This window comes from Chiloscyllium plagiosum, unplaced genomic scaffold, assembly GCF_037043375.1.
Source record: "Chiloscyllium plagiosum isolate Xiang-an unplaced genomic scaffold, Cpla_swu_hap1 HiC_scaffold_2, whole genome shotgun sequence".
Taxonomy (NCBI): Eukaryota; Metazoa; Chordata; class Chondrichthyes; order Orectolobiformes; family Hemiscylliidae; genus Chiloscyllium; species Chiloscyllium plagiosum.
In genome coordinates, this window is record NW_028270140.1 from 130,009,015 (window position 1) to 130,030,116 (window position 21,102).

General features: G+C 41.4%; 1 protein-coding gene across 7 annotated transcripts in view; it reads right to left on the bottom strand.

Moving 5' to 3' along the window:
* Nucleotides 1–6,561: 6,561 nt before the first annotated feature.
* The window catches only part of LOC122557672 (cadherin-related family member 2-like), a 158,249-nt gene continuing 143,708 nt past the window's right edge, over nucleotides 6,562–21,102 (bottom strand). For all 7 annotated transcript variants that reach the window (XM_043705541.2, XM_087993612.1, XM_087993636.1 and 4 more), the window contains 4 exons: nucleotides 18,669–18,782; nucleotides 15,408–15,485; nucleotides 15,218–15,299; nucleotides 6,562–7,685 (listed from right to left, as the gene is read on the bottom strand). In XM_043705541.2, the coding sequence (XP_043561476.2) occupies nucleotides 7,509–7,685; nucleotides 15,218–15,299; nucleotides 15,408–15,485; nucleotides 18,669–18,782 (451 nt within the window). In that variant the 3' untranslated portion in view covers nucleotides 6,562–7,508. The remainder of the gene's footprint in view (nucleotides 7,686–15,217; nucleotides 15,300–15,407; nucleotides 15,486–18,668; nucleotides 18,783–21,102) is intronic.

Here is a 21,102-nt window from a genome sequence, read left to right on the forward strand (position 1 = left end):
TTTTGGGTTGACCACATAATGGGCATAATTTTCCTGCACCTCCAAACACCTCATTGACTGTGTACGTTGCTCTCGATGTGGTCTCCTCTACATTGGAGAAACAGGACACCAACCTGTGGAATGTTTCAGAGAACGTCTCTGGGAGACACACACGAAACAACCCGACTGCCCTGCGGCCTATCACTCAACTCCCCCTCCCACTCCACCAAGGCCATGCATGTCCTGGGCCTTTTCCACTGCAAAATCCTAGCCACCTGACAACTGGAGGAAGAACTCCTCACCTTCCGCCTTGGGACCCTCCAAACACATGGAATCAATGTTGATTTCACCAGTTTCCTCATCTCCACTCCCCGCACCATATCCAACCCTCCAACTCAGCACCGCCCTTTTGAACTGTCCTATCTCTCCATCTTCCTTTCCATCTATCCACTCCACCTCTTACCTATCACCATTACCCCCCACCTTCATCCACCCATCACATTCCTAGCTACCTTCCCACCAGGCCCACCCCCCTCTCATTTATCACTCAGCCCCCTTGGGGCCCCTCCACATTCCTGATGAAAGGTTTATGCTCAAAACATATATTCTCCTGCTCCTCGGATGCTGCCTGACCTGCTGTGCTTTTCCAGCGCCACACTTTTTGACTCTGATCTCCGGCATCTGCAGTACTCACTTTCTCCCACATATTGGACAGTATTACTTTAGTGCTCCATATCATATAAATATCAGGTTTATTGCCTGTTTTGAGCATTTGCCCATGTTATTTCTAATACACACATTCAGCTCCAATGGCTGCGCTGTAAGAAATTCAATGAGAAACACTCAGGTAAGAAATTCAACTGTATATCTTTGGTTCTGATGGTCCAATGTGGACCACCTGGATTTGCTGGGGACTAGCAGCAATATGGCTGTCAAATGTGTGGTCAAACCAATGATCTGCATTGATATTGAACAAAGACAGATATGGACACTTCTGCCTCCAGGGAAACTAATGGCAATACGTGAACAAATTTCCTCCAATGTCTTGTAAATTTTTTAATGTTTTCTGCTAAGCATATAGAAAAGTGATATCAAGAACCAGGGAGTAGAACAGAAAACTTACACCAATTACTTGAAGTTTCATATGTCGTTGCATGGTAATTTTTGACAAAAATATGTGTTGGATTGCCACTGTTATTAAAATGCGACATTAACTTGGAACCAACAAATAGTTTTATTTAAACAAAAGATTTGATTGAATAGTATATAATTGATAGCAGTGAATGAAACCATTGCTATCATCCATGCTTCAAACTGGATGTGAGGTGGTACGATTTGAAGAGGAGCATTTGCACAGCAAACTGAAACCAAAAGAAATGTTTGTGTTTTCTAGATTTCAATACGTACAATAATGCAGACTGCGCTGGTTCTTTATACAAAGTGGGAGAAATCTTAACATGCAATGGCAAGATGGGTCAAGTTGGAGGAGTGATTGCTGAATGCATTGACCTGTGCCAACCTGAGGCCTGAGACAGTTTCAGTACCCATTGGGCTACAGGTCCAAAGTAGGCCCCGAATGTAGTGTTACAACATGGGGTAAACCCTCCTGCTTAATTTAAACCAGCAACACAGAAAAGATTTATCCTGTGCAGTAATCTGTGAAAGTTTGACAGGCCAAGAACTATTTAAAGTAACCATTAACAACTTTACTTCTTAAGGTGTAACAGAGATTAATTAACTAACAACTCTTTCCAACTCCTTTCTCTAACCTATCTTTTACCTTTAAACTGGACAAAGCTATATACATTCTCATAAATTCTAGAAGCAGATAAGGTCAAATATTGGTCAGTAGCAGTTGCTAGGAATTTTATGTTATCAAGAGCAATGTTCCAGCTCCTTCTGGCCTCTCAAAAAGATTTATTTTTAAAAATTCCTTTCCTGGAAGTAAGCGTAATTGGTTAGACTAAGGTTTATTGCCCAGTAGCAAGCCACAATGCATATGATTGTGATGTCTCATAAGCTAACCAACATAGAGAGGGGTCACCCTGAACATTGCAAGGATTTGCAGAAAAAAGCGCATTCTTTTCCGAAGGAGATAATTTAGCGAAGACATTTTTCCTCACTGGAGCTCGAAGGAAAATGTCTACCCTGCCAGGTGCATGCCTCATATATGTATCATCGGTTTGTGAACAGACTTGATTGACAGGTTTTCATCCATGAGGGTAATTCTAAGGGTCTGAGGTCTTAATGAGTATTCATAAGATGATAATGTATACAGTTCCAGTTGATCATGATCAGGAAACTTGTCCACTGGAAAAGTTCTGAAAGCTTATTATCAGACCTTGATACCGCAGTCAGGAAGTGGAAAGTTTGCTTCTCACCACACTTCAATAAGTTCCAGAAAATTCTATCCTGCAGTCTGGGTTTTCTGCTCCTCCGTGAGATCTAGTCAGCAATATAACTTGTGGTACCACTTCCCCAACATTGAGAGCAGAGTTAGAATCTTAGAATCCTACGGTGTAGAAACAGGCCCTTTGGCCCAACAAGTCCACATCGACCCTCTGAAGAGTAACCCACCCAGACCCATTCCCTTACCCTGTTATCCTATATTTACCCTGACTAATGCACATAACTTACACATCCCTGAACACATGGCAATTTACCATGGCTAATTCACCTAGCCTGCACATTTTTGGATTGTAGGCAGAAACTGGAGCACTCGGAGGAAATCCACGCAGACACGGGGAGAACGTGCACACTCTGCACAGACAGTTGCCTGAGGGTAGAATTGAACCTGAGTCCTTGATGCTGTGAGGCAGCAGTGCTAACCACTGAGCCACTGTGTCGGGTTGAACTCTTATATGGTAAGGTTTTTAAAAATATTAATTCAGCATTTTTTTCATACTTTTGAATTTTATATAAGTTCTCCTTTCATTGTCCCACCAGCAAGGAACAGAATATTACCTGCCATTTTAACCCACCAAGTAACTGTGATAATTCTTACTTCTTCTTTGCCGTTCATCAGGTAGCTGGGATTCTTAAAGCTCTGAAAATGCACATATTTGCAGTTGCTTTATCTCTTACACCATTTTACAAATGATGTGTATGTAATAGCTGCCATAGACTGTTCTTGCCTCTAACACTTTGGGCAATTTAGCACAACCAATTCACCTGGCCTGCACATCTTTGGACTGTGGGAGGAATCCAGAACACCCAAAGGAAACCCGTGCAGACACGGGGAGAATTCGCAAACTTCACACAGACAGTTGCCTGAGGCTGGACTCAAACCCGGGTTCCTGGTGCTGTGAGGCAGCAGTGCTAACCACTGAGCCACCCTGCTGCCCCAGTTAAAACTAGATCAGTCATGATCTCATTGAATGGTGGAGCAAATGAGGATCCAAATGGCCCATTCTTGCTTCTAACTGTATGTTCATGTGTATTTCTCTAAACATAGAGGTATTCATGTTTACATGATGCAGCACATGGTGATCTATGAAATACAAATGTTAATGGGTACATGCTGAATATTACTGTGCTGCTTTATTTTAGTTAGCACTGGGGTCACATTAAAATTGGGTCATAATTGGAAACATATTTTGCAATGCACTGCCATACAGCAAAGTTTACTAGGATCCTAAGGTGAATGTGTTGACTTTAGATGATAGGTTGAGTAAATTAGGCTTATATTTCCTGACGTTCAGAAGAATGAGAGGTACACTCACTAAAAGATACAAGGTTCTGAAGGAGTTTGACATTGTGGACATCAAGAGGTTGCTTTCTTTGACTAAGGAATCTAGATTACGGGGCACAATCACAGGGTAAGGGACTTTTCATTTTAGGACTGAGAGGAAGTGAAATTTCTTCAGGTAATCTCAATCTTCAGAAATGTCTAGCTGAAAGGAGTATAGATCTTCCATTGTTGACTATATTTGAGGATGAAATAAAGAAATGACTGGTCACTCATGGAATTAAGGAAAATGGGGAGTAGTCAGTAAAGGGGAGTTGAAGACTGAGGTCACACTGAGTGCGTTAAATAATGGAACAGACTCAAGGGGTTGCTTCGGATCCTATTTCTTCTCCTACTCTGGAACATGAATGTGTAACATTGATTTTTATATCTCCCTTAACTGCTGGGGTTCCAAACATTGTTAAATCTCTCCACTTCTATATCTTTCTCACCTATTTACAAAGCTTCTAAAAGCCAAGCTCTTTGACTAACCCTATTGCTCAGTTGCACTAATAGCTCCACAAGCGTCTTGGTGTCAACGTTGGTTTGATAATGCTTCAGTGAAGCACCTTCAAGATGCTTGACAATGTTAAAGATTGTAAAGACCTTTTCATTTTTCAGTGTTTCTGATTGTGCATTGAAGTGAGAAAAAGACTAAAACCAAGGGTTTTACAAGGGATTCTGCCCTCATTGTAAGTGCTGTTTACACTGCTGTTTGTTCAAGCAGTGGAGAAAGTTTAATTGCAGATGAGCTACAGCTGAGGATAAGGGGAAAGGGGTAACAAAGGAGATTCACCCAGCAACAAGGAGCTGATGGTCTGTAGAATAGTGACCAGTTATTGATGACTGTGGTATTCTGCCTGCCAACCACTGGGTACAGAACAACCTCGAATATCCAAACGAGACGGGAGGGGTGTACTTTGTTTGGATAACTGAGTGTTCGGATAACTGCTTGTTTGGATAATGGATCATGTTTTACGGGACCTTGAGATGTTGTTTGGATAATCCAAAATTCGGATAATTGATTATCGGATAACCGAGGTTGTTCTGCAATTGGATCTTGCATAGCTAAACAGCTTGTGAGTGCGAATGTTTGTGAGAACCCATTGGATCTCAGAAAACAAAAAAGCTAATCTTTCATCTCTCACAAACAAAAACCTCAAGTCTGAAGAAAGCCTGTCCACTTCCCCTCACCCATTGCTGTAAGCAGTGGCTTTTAACCTATAAGAGATTTATACATGTGAACCATGCCCTCTGTGCCTCCTATAAGCAAGTGACAGTATGTAGAGAAGAGAGATCAAGGAGCAGTAGGTCTTCACAAGCCAAAAGGATCATCTCAGAGAAGCCTATTCTACAGGGACCAATGAATTTCCTTCCTAGACTTTCTATCTACCTTTTAAACCCATCTGTCTGTGTGTGGCTGTAGGGGGAGCTTTAAAGGGGTTGGAGCTTTAACCAGTAGAGTTATATGCAGACAGCTCATGATTATTTAACTGTAGTTTGAATCTATTTGTTTGTAACTAGTAGTAAGACATATTAAGTACAGAAAGCTGACCACAGTTTTTTGTCAACCTGGGACTACTAACAGGGAAATTGGGGAATTCTGTGTACTTTTTATAAAATCTTTAACTTCTTCACTGACTCTGAGAATAGCAGGGCTTGATTACCAGTGAAGTGTTGAGAGTGTGTTGCTGGAAAAGCACAGCAAGTCAGGCAGCATCCAAGGAGCAGGAAAATCGACGTTTCGGACATGAGCTCCAGCCTGAAATGTCAATTTTCCTGCTCCTCGGATGCTGCCTGACCTGTTGTGCTTTTCCAGCAACACACTCTCAACTCTGATCTCCAGCATCTGCAGATCTCACTGTCTCCTACCAGTGAGGTGTACCAAAGTGCTATTGTTATGATCTCAACTGATGGTAATCCAGAAAAAGTCAGATCCCAGTGTGAAACCTAGCTTCATAGATTGTATTTTTGAAATTTGGCAACCATGGTGGTCAGTAACTGAACATATTCACACAAAGCTGTCAATATACCTCTAATAAAAGAACTTAAGTGTATTACACTAAAGAAAATTAAAGGAAGGTGTACATATATGTATATGCAAATACATATAAAACGTGATCATTTAGCAGGAACTTATCATAAACAACAAGAAGAAAAATCCAACCTTTTTCTCCCCAGCAATATCCTTGACAAACATTCAACACAAATAGTATCACTCTCATCTACATTGTTTACTTTCTTACTCAAACAATAAGCTCACAAGCATTTCCATTCAGTGACTTTGTGCACACTCTCTAGACAGGCTAACTCATTGACCTTCCTCTGGCTTTTACTACTTTGAGATTAAGCAATACATTTAATAACATGAATCTTTTCTTTTGAAATTAAATGTCTTCTGGCCTTTGGCCCCTCTTTTACTTTTCCACTGTGAAAAAAAGCTCAACTTTATTTAAACAATTCAGCAATTGTCCCCTGCAGGTAGCTTCTCTTGTCATTTAAGCCATTGTGACACAATTTCTTGGAAGGGCTGTTTAACCCAATGCTAAAAAAGAAACTTCCAATCATTTAAAAAAAAGTCACAGAACTGAAAACCAAAATCTCAGGTTCTAAATATTAACAATATTCAAAGTGTGTGTAGAGACTTGTAGCTCAGGTGTTGGTTGCCATGGTTATGGGTATTTTCGCCAAGCTGGGAAGTTGATTTGTAGACGTTGCGTCCCCTTTCTCAGTGACATCATCAGTGTTTTGGAGCTGCCTGTGAAGCGCTATTGTATTTTGTCAGTTGGTTGGAATTTATTTGATTTCATTCCTGCTGCTTCTGTTTGCTGGTTCCAGTTGTTTGTTGTATTGGTCGGTATACTGGGCCTAGGTCAATGTTTATTGATGGAGCCCAGGGATGAGTGCCATGTCTCTAGAAATTCTCTGGCTGTTCTCTGTTTAGCTTGTCCTATTATCGTATTGTTGTCCCAGACGATTTTGTGGTCCTTGTCATCTATGTGTATGGCTACCAGGGACAGGCACTCATCCATGGACTCCATCAATAAACACATTAACCTAGACTAAATACACCTGCTCCTGCAACAAACAACTGGATCCAGCAACCGGAAGCAGCAGGAACATAACCAAATATATTCCAGAAGACACAGTACAGCATCGCTTCACAGGAGGCTCCAAAACACAGAAGATGTCACCTAGAAAGGAGTCGAAATGTGGGTAAATCAACTTCCAAGCTCAACGAACATACCCACAACTATTAACAACATGCTATAAACTTTCATTGTTGCCAGTGAAGCTCACATACCAAAGAAAACTTTGAAAACTGAATAACAAAATACTGCATGAAAGCAAATATTTGACTGCTATTGCTCTGTGAACAGGTACCTCCATAATAACCTAAACAAAATACCAAAAAGAACCCCTTCATGATGACGAGTGTAGTCTGGTGCAAATTTGAACAGAACAGCCTATACAGCCCATGGCAGCCCAAAGTACAAGCTGAATGGCCCAATCTTTGCCAAGATAGCAATTGAGAGCTACAAATGGTTTTAGTGTTCAGGCTGAGGGGAGTATTGTTGCTGACTGCTATCTAGAATCTGCTGTAAAATGTGCATATTAATAACATAGCAATGTGAATATTAGTTTAAGAAAAAGCCACTTGAATTTTTAATAAAAAAAAACTAAGTGCCCAAGTTACTAAACCAACTGCAAAGGTTAAATGTTCCTAGCTATGCAGCTAGGGTTAGGATTTCATATTAGCACCAAAAAGCCACTGAATTTGTAATGGTACAACTTTCTTCATTTACAGATCAGTACATTTCAGACCTTTGTTACTGAACAAACACACTGTCTTCTCAGATTCCAACTTTTCTATTTTTTTACATTCTTCATGCGATGCTAAGACCACTGAAAGGAAATCTTGTGATGCCATTTCTTGTGAATTTGTCACATCCTTTCCTTGAGCACCTTTCAAAATATCCTGTTAAAACATACAAGTGAGAAAACAGCTATTAACCTAAGGTGAAAACTCACATGATGTGATTAAACACAAGAATTGGATTCAAAAGATCTTAGCTGAATGTTTTGTAAACATAAATATATCACATAAAAATATTCTTCATCTGTATCGGCAAGACCAAAAAATGGAAATTTCCAGGTTAGCAACACCATTGGTGGGCCTAAGACTCTGGGTGGCCTGTTGGAAAATCGGGAATATTTTGCTGGCAATATTCTATCCATTGATAACAATATCTATATCTATTTAATCCATAATTTAACCTGTCTCAATGGTCTTAATGTGGGATAAAGGCAAGAGATTGGTACTAGGCAATGAGGTTCATTTGATGAGTTGGTGCAGACTCAATTAGCTGAATGGCCTCTTTCTGTGCCATAGCACTTCTATCATTCTGTAAACATGTTCAATGTTTCTGCATGACCTTTGATGACCTTAATTTCCATTACATAATATTGCAAATAATGTTCCCTTTCACTTACATATCTTGTTGATAGCATTGTTATTGATAGTGTTGTCAACACAACAAAAATAACCAATGCCAAACTTCAGGCTAACAAAATTAAAGCAGGATGTGCCAGCAATAAGCAAATAAGCATTCTGCCTCCAGTCAACTTGTTGGAACTGGTCATCAACAACAACTGACGAGTAGGAATAATTTGTAGTTAGGTGGCTCAGGAAGGGAGGAATTTGCTAGAATCCCCTTAGCGACAGAGCTCCTTCCAAAGAGTGCTGATTCTGGCAGCTCCATGATGCCAGTATTCCTTAAACAAGCTGAGAGAGAGAACCAATGGAGTCCTTGTGGCTAAAGGGATGAAGGGGTGTGGAGAGAGAGTGGGAGTGGGATACAGAAATTGCATGATCATCCATGATCACGTTGAATAGCTGTGAAGACTCAAAAGGCCGAATGGCCTATTCCTGCAGCTATTTTCAATGTTTCTATGATTCCATGTCTCACTGACAGTAATGGATTTTGGACAAGATGAGTGAAATTTTGAGACAACGGAGAGATCAAGAGACTTTTTTTTAGAAGAATTGTAGCTCAGTTTGAGGTTCTGGATGGAAGTTTGCTCGCTGAGCTGGAAGGTTCATTTCCAGACGTTTCATCACTCTCCTAGGTAACAGCTTCAGTGGGCCTCCAGGTGAAGCACTGTTGATAATTCCTGCTTTCTATTTATATGTTTGGGTTTCTTTGGGTTGGTGATGTCATTTCATGTGGTGACATCATTTCCTGTGGTGATGTCATTTCCTGTTTTGACATCACCACAGGAAATGATGTCACTACAGGGAATGGCATAACCAACCCAAAGAAACTCAAACATATAAATAGAAAGCAGAAATTACCAACAGTGCTTTGCCCGGAGGCCCACTAAAGATGTTACCTAGTAGGGTGATGAAACATCTGGAAATGAACCTTCCAGCTCAGCGAGCAAACCTACATCCAGACCAAGAGACACAGTGGTTCAGTGGTTAGCACTGCTGCCTCACAGCATTAGGGACTTGGGTTCGATTCCACCCTTGGGCAACTGTCTGTGTGGAATTTGTGTCTTTGCCCTGTGTCAGCATGGGTTTCCTCTGTGTGCTCCGGTTTCGTCCCATAGCCGAATGATGTGCAGATTAGGAGAACTAGCCATGCTAAATTTCCCATAGTATCGCTGGGTGGATGTGCATGCTAGGTGGATCATTCATGTGAAATTCAGGGTTACAGGAATAGGGAGGGTCTGAGTGGGATGTGCTTCAGAGGGGCAGTGTGGACTTGCTGGGCCAAATGGCAGGGATTCTATGAAATGAAATTCTATGAAAAGGGAGGATGTTGAGATAGAGCTGGGTGCCATGTGGAAACTGTCACTGTGCTTTTGGATGATGTCATTGAGAACAAGTGTGGATAAGAAATAGGAAACAGCCAATCCTTGAGGGACACCAGAGGGTAAGATACAAAAGCTGGATGGAGGGAAAACCATTGGGCGTGATGTTTTTGACTATGGTGAGACAGACAGGAATGGAATCAGGTGAGTGCAGTGCACCCAGCCTGACAATGGGGAAGGGATAGAATAGGCAGATGGTGGATTCAGCTAGGTCAAAGTAACAGACTGGTTGATAAGAACAAACAGCAATAGATTATCATTATATCTTTCACATCTGGTCAGCTGGTTTGTGATGCAGAGGGACACCAACACTGGCTGAGCTCACCATGAAGGTCCAGTCTTCTCAGCCTTGCCCCTTGCCTGAGGTGTGGTGACCCTCATGTTAAACTCACCACTAATCATTGCTGTCTAATATTAGGGCAACGTTCCCTACCTCTGACATCACTGGTGAAGGATGGATTTGGGGCTGAATTTTTTCCATATTTTGGTTAAATATCATTTTCATCAAGTTTCATGGAAAGTTTCTCTCTGCAACCTACAGCAGGTTCTCTCAGCAGGCTAGGGCTGTTTTCCAGGAGCAGAGAAGGCTGAGGGGGTCCTGACTGATGTTTACAAAATTATAGGACATAATAGGAGTAAACATTTCCCCTTAGTAGTAGGGTTTAATTGCCAGGCGACATAGATTTAAGATAAAATGCAGGAGGTTGAGAGGGGATTTAAGGAAAGATTGTCTTTACCCAGCTGGTATCTAGAACTCACCACTAGAAAGGTTGTAGAGACAGGAACCATCAATAGATTTAAGAAGTAACTAGATGCGCACTTGAAATGCAATAGCAAACAAGGCTATGGCCAAGTGTTGGGAAATGGGATTGGAATAAATAGGCATGTGATGACCAGCACAGGTACAATGGGCCTAAAGACCTTTTTTCCGGGCTGTAATACTGTATGACACAATGCGCATTGACAGTAGGACAAGCTGCCTGGCTTTGTGCCTGCACGAAATTGCATGGCAAGGCAGAGGCACTATGAGCCTTTGAAGTGCGGCTGAGGAAATAAAGCAATAAAAGACAAGGCAAAGCTGGGATGCTGTCCACATCCAATTTGGAGCAAGTTGAGTGTGAGCTGAGACAGCAAGTCAGCAACCCTGTGGGGCAATCTGCTCCAGTCGTGAGCTGGGTGTCTGTCCGTCTACAGTGACTGTGCTGGCAGGAGTCTTTCAATGAGAGGTGTCGGTGCTGTCCAACGTGCAGCATTGGCAGTGCAGGGCACTATTGTGTATTGTAAGATGTGCCATGACAATGTTGAGAAGCTAGCATGTGTTGGATGCTAGCATCTATGGGCATTGGGTTTGCGTGGCCGCTGCCCAAGGAGAGTGCCTGAGACATTGGTGATGGTTGTCCAAGTTAGAGATCCAAGTACCTGCTCTGACTTTCATAAAAGGAATTCTCGGTGTCTAGTTTCTATCCTATAGGTGGTAGAAGTGGAGACTGCCTGTTAATGAAGTGAGATAAATTGACAATGAAGGCGATGACCAGGCTGAAGAAGTAGTAATGGTGAAACAAAGAAATAGTGGAGGAACTGAATAGGTACTTTGCATTAGTCTTTATAGTGGAAGATACCAGCAGCATATCAGAACTTCAAGAGAGTCGGGGGCAGAGGTGAGTGTAGTGGCCATCACTAATGAGAAGGAAGCTAAAAGGTCTGAAGGTGGATACATCATCCAGACTGAATGGACTACACCAAGGTGATAGCTGAGGAGATTGTAGAGGTGATCTTTCAGGAATCACTGGAGTCAGGGAGGATCCCAGAAAACTAGAAAATGGCTTATTTTACACCTCTGTTTTAGGAGGCAGGGAGGGCGAAGACAGGATATTATGGGCCAGTTAGCCTGACCGCAGTCATTGGCAAAATTTTAGAACCCATTACTAAGCATGAGATTGCAGAGAATTTAGAAGTACATGGTAAAATAAGGGGTGAGTCAGCATGGGTTCATCAAGGGGAATTTTAGAATTCTTTGAGAAGGTAATGAGCAAGTTAGATAGAATAGAGCCAGCAGGTATGATCTATTTGGATTTCCAGAAGGCCTTTGACAAAGTGCATACTCAATAAGATAAGAGCCCATGATGTTAGGGGCAAGGTACTGGCATTGATTGAGGATTAGCTGACTGGCAGAAAGCAGGGAGTGGGGAAAAGAGGTCTTTTTCAGAATGGTAGCTGGTGACTAGTGGAATTCCTCATGGGTCCGTATTGGGACCACACCTATTCATATTATACATTAACAATCTGGATGAAGGAAGTAAGGGCTTTGTTGCTAAGTTTGCAAATGACACAAAGATAGGTAGAGGGACAGGAAGTGTTAAGGAAGCAAGTAGGCTGCAGAAGAACTGGTACAGGCTAGGAGAGTTGGCCAGGAAGTGGCAGCTAGAATACAATGTAGGGAAGTATAAAGTTATGCACTTAGGTAGGAAGAATAGATGTATGCAGTATTTTCCAAATGAGGAAAGGCTTCAGAAATCTGAAGCACAAAGGGATTAAAGAGTTCTAGTTCAGCATTCTCATAAGGTTAACATTCAGGTTCAGTTAGCAGTTAAGAAAGTAAATACAATGTTAGCATTCATTTCAAGAGGGCCAAAATGCAAGAGCGTACATGTACTGCTGAGGCTGTATAACCCTCTGGTCAGACCACATCCGTGACTCCCTCGTCAGGTCCACACCCCTCACCAACCCAACCTCCACTCCCGGCACCTTCCCCTGCAACCGCAGGAGGTGCATGACTTGCGCCCACACCTCCCCCCTCACCTCCCTCCAAGGCCCCAAAGGAAACTTCCATATCCGCAACAGATTCACCTGCACCTCCACACACATCACCTACTGCATCCTCTGCACCCGATGTGGCCTCCTCTATATTGGGGAGACAGGCCGCCTACTTGCGGAGCGTTTCAGAGAACACCTCTGGGACACCCGGACCAACTAACCCAACCACCCACCCTGTGGCTCAACACTTCAACTCCCCCTCCCACTCCACCAAGGATATGCAGGTCTTTGGACTCCTCCATTGCCAGACCACAACAACACGACGGTTGGAGGAAGAGCGCCTCATCTTCCGCCTAGGAACCCTCCAACCACAAGGGATGAACTCGGATTTCACCAGTTTCCTCATTTCCCCTCCCCCCACCTTGTCTCAGTCAAATCCATCGAATTCAGCGCCGCCTTCCTAACCTGCAATCTTCTTCCTGACCTCTCCGCCCCCACCCCAGTCTGACCTATCACCCTCACCTTGACCTCTTTGCACCTATCACATTTCCGACGCCCCTCCCCCAGGTCCCTCCTCCCTGCCTTTTATCTTAGCCTGCTGGACAAACTTTCCTCATTCCTGAAGAAGGGCTTATGCCCGAAACGTCGATTCTCCTGTTCCCTGGATGCTGCCTGACCTGCTGTGCTTTTCCAGCAACACGTTTTCAGCTCCTATATCTTACAGTCTTACATGTAATGAGCAATAATCCCTGTCAACAGGCCTCTTGCCACTCACTGGCAAAAATCTCATCTGGATATCTGGAATTTAGTTGGGAAATGCAACTTGTTACTCCTAACATTGAGAAAGGCCTCACTCAACTTCTTACATGATTCTTCTAAATGTTTCAGTGTAGCCCATATCATTCAGGGCCAGGGAAAATCCCGCCATGATGTTCAATATCAGCCTTCAAAATCTAAATGGGTTCAGCAGAGCTCCTCAGACTCCCAGAGCAATGGTGCAGGTTTCTAGTTGATAAGTGCAGGTATGTTAAAATTGCTTCCAGTTTCACTAATAATGTTCCATTTCAACTATCCAAATTTAAAAACAATCAGGGTTAAATTGGACTGTCTCATTGGACTTGCACATGAGACACTTTACATGAAATACCTACCTCTGCTATTCTGTTGTTAGTAATAAGCTGTGCTTGTAAATTCACTAATGCCTTTAATGTTTGCAAAGAACAGAATAAATCCAATTCAGACAATTACTGCGCCATCAGCCTACTCTTGATCATCATTAATGATTTTGTTGACAGTCCTATCAAATAGCACATACTCAGCAATAACCTGCTCACTAATAAAAACTGAAAGAACTGTGGACGCCAGAAATCAGAAGCAAAAACTGAAATTGCTGGAAAAGCTCAGCAAAGTCTGGCAGTTAAAGTTTCAGTTCCACTGACCTTTCTTGAGAATCTGCTCATTGATGTTCAGTTTGGATTGTGTCTCAGCCCAGACAAGGACAAAACAGCAGAATTTCACAGGCTAAGTGAAAATGATTGCTCTTGAAATAAAGGCAACATTAGATTGACTGTGCCATCAAGGAGCCCTGGCAAGGCTGCAGTCATGGAAACCAGGGGAAAAAATCTCTAATGGCCAGGTCAGGCCTCAAAGGAAACTGGTTGTCATGGTTATTTGGAGCCTAGCATGTCAGCTCCAAGATATTTCTGCAAGAGTTCATCAGGGCAATGTCCTACATTCAACCATCTTCAGCTCATGTCAACGATTACTCTGCTGGCAGAATACTTACTTGCTGATATTGCATATTGCTCAGTTCATTTGATAACTCTGCAGATAAGGAATTAGCATGTGCCTCTATGTTCCAAGATCTGGACAACATTCAGGGTTAGGCTGCTCAGTGGAAGGTAACATTAGCACCACACAGTGCCAGACAATGACCGTTTTCACCAAGAGGGGATCTAACAACTTCCCTCCAATATTCAGTGTCATTGCCATTTCTGAATCCCTCATCAATATCCTAGTTATCTTCATAATATCTTCAGTTCTGAAGAAGAGTCATACCATCCTCGAAACATTAATTCTGTTTCTCTCTTCACAGATGCTGGTTTTTCCAGCATTCCATGTGATTGTTTCAAATTTCAAAATTTTCTGTGGTATTTTGCCTTTGTCAATATCCTTGTGATCACCATTGACCAGATACTTAACTGCATTAACACAGAACATATCAGAAGCTGGGTTTTCTAGTAGGAAGTGGCTTACCCATTTTTCCACGACCTGTTAATCTATGGTATGATGGAATGGATGAGTGCAGCCCCAACACCATTCAAGAGGTTCAACCTTATTCAAGACAAATTGACTAGCACCTCGGTCCAGCACCTTAAAGTCATACCTTCGACTATTAATACACCCTAGCACAACATGTAACATTTTCAGGATACACTGCAGGCATTTTCCAAGGCTTCATTGGTAACACCTCAAAAACCTGTGAACTATTCCACTCAAAAGACCAAAGGGAACATGTGCATCAGAACATCACCACCTTGAAGTGCTCCTCCAAGGAGGACACCGTCCTGATGTGGGACTATTCTGCTCCGTTCCTTCACTGTTGTTGGGTTAAGATCCTGGAATTCGCGGCTACAAGCTGTGGAGATGTACCTTCACCATGTGGACTGTAACAGTAGAGGCTCACCAACACCACCTCCTTCCTCAAGGGCAATCAGCAACAGGCAACAAATACTGACTTTGTCGGGAATATTCACATCCCATGACTTGTATAAACAAAAGGTAGACAGAAAAATCACATTTCATTATATTAATGTGTTGGCTATTAATACAGCATGACTGTGAAATAATAATCGTCCTTTCAATAATATATTAAATTACCTGGTCTTTGTAGTTGCTGGGTTTTCGAATATTGAAGTAATCCTTCTCATCAGCAATGACATTATCATCAAGAGAGTTCAAACTGCATTCGTAACATATTACATAATTGTTAGTTTTGGCAAAGTGATAAATGAAGCAATTTTAATGATCGACTCCAGTTTCTGATTTTGAAAGAAATGAAAATATAAACCTTTTCTCATCCAAACAAGCTTCATTGAAATAGCTGCTTGCCTCACTGAAGAGTGTTTTATTCCAGATTGGGTTGGATCTGAAGAAACATATAGACCAGAATTATTTCCTTATAAATAAACTAACAGTTAAAAGGCACACCAATATCGGAACATCAGTGCAGTGCTTTACATATGGCACCATTGGTGGAGTAAGAATGCTTCTGGTCACTGTTTAACAGCATTGTGAGTGTGTTGTTTCTCTCTGTTCTTCACTTCTACTAAAGCACAATTTTTCCAAAATACATGGAAACCGCCCCATGAATAAGGGGGTTTTGTAAATCCACCAGCAGAAATTGAATTGAAGCAGGAGATTCAGTGCCAATTCTTCACTGATTTGTCCAAATACAGCTACAATATTGGCACCTAACTGCAAGGTGGAAAACAACAAGGGCAGCACGTGCATGGACAACACCACCATCTGCAAGTTCCCCTCCGAGCTCCCACCTAGATGTGGAACTACATCATTGTTCATTCAGCGTGGTTACGTCAAAATCCTGAAACGTCTTTCTCAACAACACTGTGGGAGTGTTGGGAAACCTACTCCACATAAATCTCAAGAATACCAGAAATTTCTTAAATGTGGAGAACAAAACTGCATGCAGTCCTCCACAAGTGGTCTCACCAAACCATATATAAATGTATCAAAACTTGAATCCTGCACACCAATTACCTCACAATAAAGTCCCACTTGCTATCGGTTTTTCCATTTGCTTGTTCAGCCTGTATGCTAACTTTCTGCGCAACTTCCATGAGTAGACTAATGTCTTTTAGAACACCAACATGTAACAATGCTGCTCCTTTAACAATGTTATGTTTTTTGGGTTTTTTTCAGGATGTTGTAAAAACACAGGGTTCCAAAAAGTCTGGGTTTTCCGGCCAATTTGATTATTTTGAACAGATACTGCATTGGGCAAAAGGCTTTCAAGTTTAAAAAAAAGCACTTGTACAATGAAAGGGGAGTGGCCAGTTCTCCCAGCTCTGCTTTTCTCTGGTTTAGTTTGGTTTTTGGCAGTCTGGCTATACACTGAAAGCAATCAGGCAGTTGTAAAAGATGCTGGACTCAAAGAAGCAGGTCCATGCTGATCCTCCTCTCCCTCTCTGATATCTCTCCTGTAAGACCTTGTGTTTGACTTTACCTTTTGTGCCAAAGGATGTTTATGGGGATTGTTGCAAGTATTTGGAAAACATCTTTAAGTTGGGATGATCTGTTGGGTTTTCAGATTGGTTAAGTTACTCAGTATTCTGTTCTCTTTGTTTGTGTTTCATTCAGTAATCTTGTACATAAATTCTATTTTGTTTAAACCTATGTGGTTTGACCGACTGCGTCCCTCCCGGAATATCCACGTTATACCAGCTTAAAACACAAGCAAAGTTAGGGTCTGGGCTATTTTCTTGAAATGTTTTGTGGGGCCTGGCCTGGTCGATAACAAACTCTTAATAGTTTCTTTGCTTCACACATACAATGGATGCCCACAATTTTTGTTCCTTCATCTGTGTGGAAAATCTTGAGCGGTTTACCTGCAGTTTTAGAGTGAGCTAATTATTGCATGAGTATTGCCTCTCTTATTGTGCCATGTTGGAGTACAGACAATGTGGGTATTTGACTGGGTCCCGCAAATGTTAAAGTATGCATTCCAATCCCTATAAAAATCAGGCTTTGCAACTTCTTTTAAAAAGTGAAATTTAAGGTTTATAAACTAAATAGAGACTGAGAAGAAAGGTAAATTAAAGTAGGTTGAATTCAATTCCAAATTGTATTCAGTGAAAGAATTAAAGGAATGAATCTCAACTCCTAAAACGAGGCTTTTTTGAGAGGTTTCAGAGGTTCAATTAGCAAAAAATGTGAGAATGTGATAGTGAGCTGCTGTCTTGAACTGCCATAGTCCACATGCTGTAGCTACAACACCTATATTGTTATAAAGGGAGTTTCAGGACTTTGACCCATTGGCAATGAAGCGCTATTCAATATTATCAGTCAATTTGTCTGCCCATGCCCAAGAGCCTAACAAAAAATAATTTAAAGGAATCCTCGTTGTTAAAGCTGCAGTGGGTTCTTTTAGGTGTCATGGTGCAAAAACAGCATTCCATGCATGGAATATACCTCCGGCTGTATTCTCAGGAAAGATTGAAGGATAAAGGATTGGATTAACAGGGAAAGAGAAAGAAAGATTAAATACAAACCGTGAATTTTGGCATTTTTAAAAATTCACAAGCAGAGGAATTAGATTCCGCACAAATCTTCACATAGTTCTTGGAAAGACAGCTTGTTGGCAGACAAGCCAACCTAATTAGCATTAGGTTTTGTCTACCACATAACAGAGCAACATCAGGTATAAATTTCAATGGTGGTGATACCAGTATTGTCAGCCGTATGGAGATTTGCTGTTGGAATACAACAATACATTCCTAACGTTCTTCATTAAAAGGCCAACAACAAATCAACTCAAACAAGCCATGTTTGCAAAAACAAAAGTATTGTGATATGTTGTTCTACAACCTGGCAGTACTTGCTGAATAATCCCAGGTGCACTAATACCGACACTAAAAACCAAGTTAAGATAAGCACTTGAGCTTGTAATGTGGTTCATTTACACTTGTTAGAACAGCTTCATATGCGAGACTCCATTCTCTGCAAACTAAAGGAGTGCATTTAAGCTTACGTCTTTTTTCGAATTGCTTGGGATTTTGGGGAGGAGCCTATAGTTTCCCATCACTTTCTCAATGGCAATGCCTCAACCTGTCAGAGCTTACTTGAAAACAAATCAATCAACCCCCTTTCTCCTGTAATATAAATAGTTGTGTGTGATTGTTTGAGTTCTGGCATTCTTGTGTTTGTCAAGAGGACAAGACAAAAAAGCCTCGAAAACTTATCATCAATATTCAGATCATTGCATTGTCAATCAGTCTGTTAGCTTCCTCTGATAAAAATGCAGCATCCTGATGAAATTCACATGAAAGTTAAACATTGTGTTACTTAGGCAATGCTAGTTGCAGAGTGGCAGAAATCAGAAGAAATTTGTAGCAACTGGTGATATGCTGGGTATCTCTTCCTCATTCGAGGTTGCCAACTGGTTAACACATTAACCAGTTGTTCAAACACTGCTATTTTTGCAAAATCTGGCCCAGCAAGCTTTTGTCTGTCTGCTTGCTCGGATTTCTCAGTGCAGACTATCTCAGAACGTTTTACCCACAGAATCAATGCAATTAATCTTTCCCTTTACCCTTCAGAAGTGTGCATGTTTGTTCCAGGTACATCACCAATCATGGGATTACTTTTCACAGAGGTCATAACTGTGGCAGTCATCGCAGAAGCCGCTTTCAATTTATGTTGATAGCTGGAAAAACATGTAGAAATTAAGTCTTTGCAGATGTATAATTGACTCTTTTCATCATCACAAATGGTTCTTCTGATGCTTACTGAATAACTACAAAATGATTTATTTTAGTTCCTACATTGAATAAAATTGCATTTGTATTAACTTTGCTAAAACACCATGGTTTTATGGTTTTGACTCACAGATAGTACGATTTGTACAAATGATTACATTAAATACGTTCAGTGGTAGCCAATTCAGTCTCTTGAGCTTTCTGTGCCATTCAGTAGGTAATGTTTGTGCTTCAAATCCCACATTGAAATCTACTCTGAAATACCTTTGATGTTCCTGCTTAATAAGCAGCATCTACCTCGACATTAAACATTTTCAATGATCCTGATTCCACTGCAAGAGTTTCCAAGTCATTCAACAAACAGAAAACAAAGAGTAGAAATAAATGGGCCATTTTCATATTGGTGGACTGTGATTGCTGGGTGCCCCAAGGAACAATACTTGACACCCAGCTGTTGACAATGGTTTAGACATGGGGACCAAAGGCAATTTTTTCCAAATTTGTGGATGATTTAAGTTAGGCAGAAATCTGTGTTGTGAGGAAGATGTAAATGTTTCAGGGGAATTTGGACAGGCTTAGTGATAGGGCAAGAAGATGGCAGATGGAATACAATGTGGAAAATTGTGAGGTTATTCACTTTGGTAGGTAGAACAGATAGGCAGATATTTCTTAAATAGTGAGAGTTTGGAGATGTGCAAAGCAATGTCAGTGTCCTTGTCACTAAGTCATTGAAAGCTAACATGTAGCTGCAGCAAGCAATTAGGAAGGTTAGTGGAATGTCAACCTTTATTGCAACAAGGAAAACAGGAATAGTGAAGCTTAGATTCAATTGTTTAGGAGCTTGGTTAGATGACACCTGGAGCACTGTGTGTAGTTCTGGTCTCCTTATCTCAGGAAAGATATTATTTGCATAGAGAGAGTGCAACAAAGGTTCACCAGACTTTGTCCAGGGTATTTGGGATAATCCTGTGAAAAAAGATTAGCTAAACTGGACCTGTATTCTTTGGAGTTTCAAAGAATGAGAGGTGATCTCATTGAAAGCAACAAAGTAATTAAACGGATAGACATAAGATATTTTCCTTAGTCTACAACCAGGGAAAAAACTTTAAAAGTAAGGACCGAGATACATAGAAATATTTTTACTCAGATGGCCGTGAATCCTTGGAATTCTGTACCTCAGAAGTGCAGCTCAATGCAATCACACTAATTCTTGATTATCAATGACAAAGTAAAATGGGGATAATGCAGAAAAAAGACTTTAAAATGTTTGACCAGCCATGTTTGTGTTGAATGGTGGAGTAGGCTTAGATAGAGCCATAGAGTCATACAGCACAGAAACAGGCCCCTTGGTCCAATGTGTCCATGCCAAACGGGTTTCTTAAACTAATCTACACCCATTTGCCTATATATCCTTCTAAATCTTTCCTATTCATGCACCTGGGCTGATTAGCAATAGTCAACATGGCTCTGTGCATGGGAATTCGTGTTTCTTGAGCTTTTTGAAGAAGAAACAAAGAGGATTGATGAGGATAGAGTGGTGGATGTGATCAAAATGGACTTAAGTAAGGTGTTCAACAAGTTAGAGCACATGAAATACAGGGAGAGCTAGTCATTTGGATACAGAACTAGCTCGCAGGTGGAAGACAGAGGGTGGTGGTGGAGGATTGCTTTTCAGACAGGAGGCCTGTGACCAGTGGTGTACCACAAGGATCAGTGCTGGGTCCACTGCTTTCCATCATTTATATAATTGATTTGGATGTGAACATAGGAGGTATGGTTAGTAAGTTTGCAGATGACACCAAAATTGGAGGTGTAGTGGACAGCGAAAAAGGTTACCTCAATGTACAATGGGATCTTGATCAGATGGGCCAATGTGCCGAGGAGAGGCAGATGGAATTTAAATTAGATAAACATGAGGTGCTGCATTTTGGAAAGGCAAATTAGGGTGGGATTTATACACTTGATGGTAAGATCCTGGGGAGTGTTACTGAACGAAGAGACCTTGGAGTACAGGTTCATAATTCCTTGAAAGTGGAGTCACAGGTAGATAGGTTAGGCCACTATTGGCACACTGCATGTAATTCTGTTCTCCCAGTTTTAGGAGGGATGTTGTGAAACTTGAAAGTGTTCAGAAAAGACTTACAAGGACGTTGCCAGGGTTGGATGATTTGAGCTACAGGGAGAGGCTGAATAGGCTGAGGCTATTTTCCCTGGAGCGTTTGAAGCTGAGGGGTGACCTCATAGAGGCACGGTGGCACAGTGGTTAGC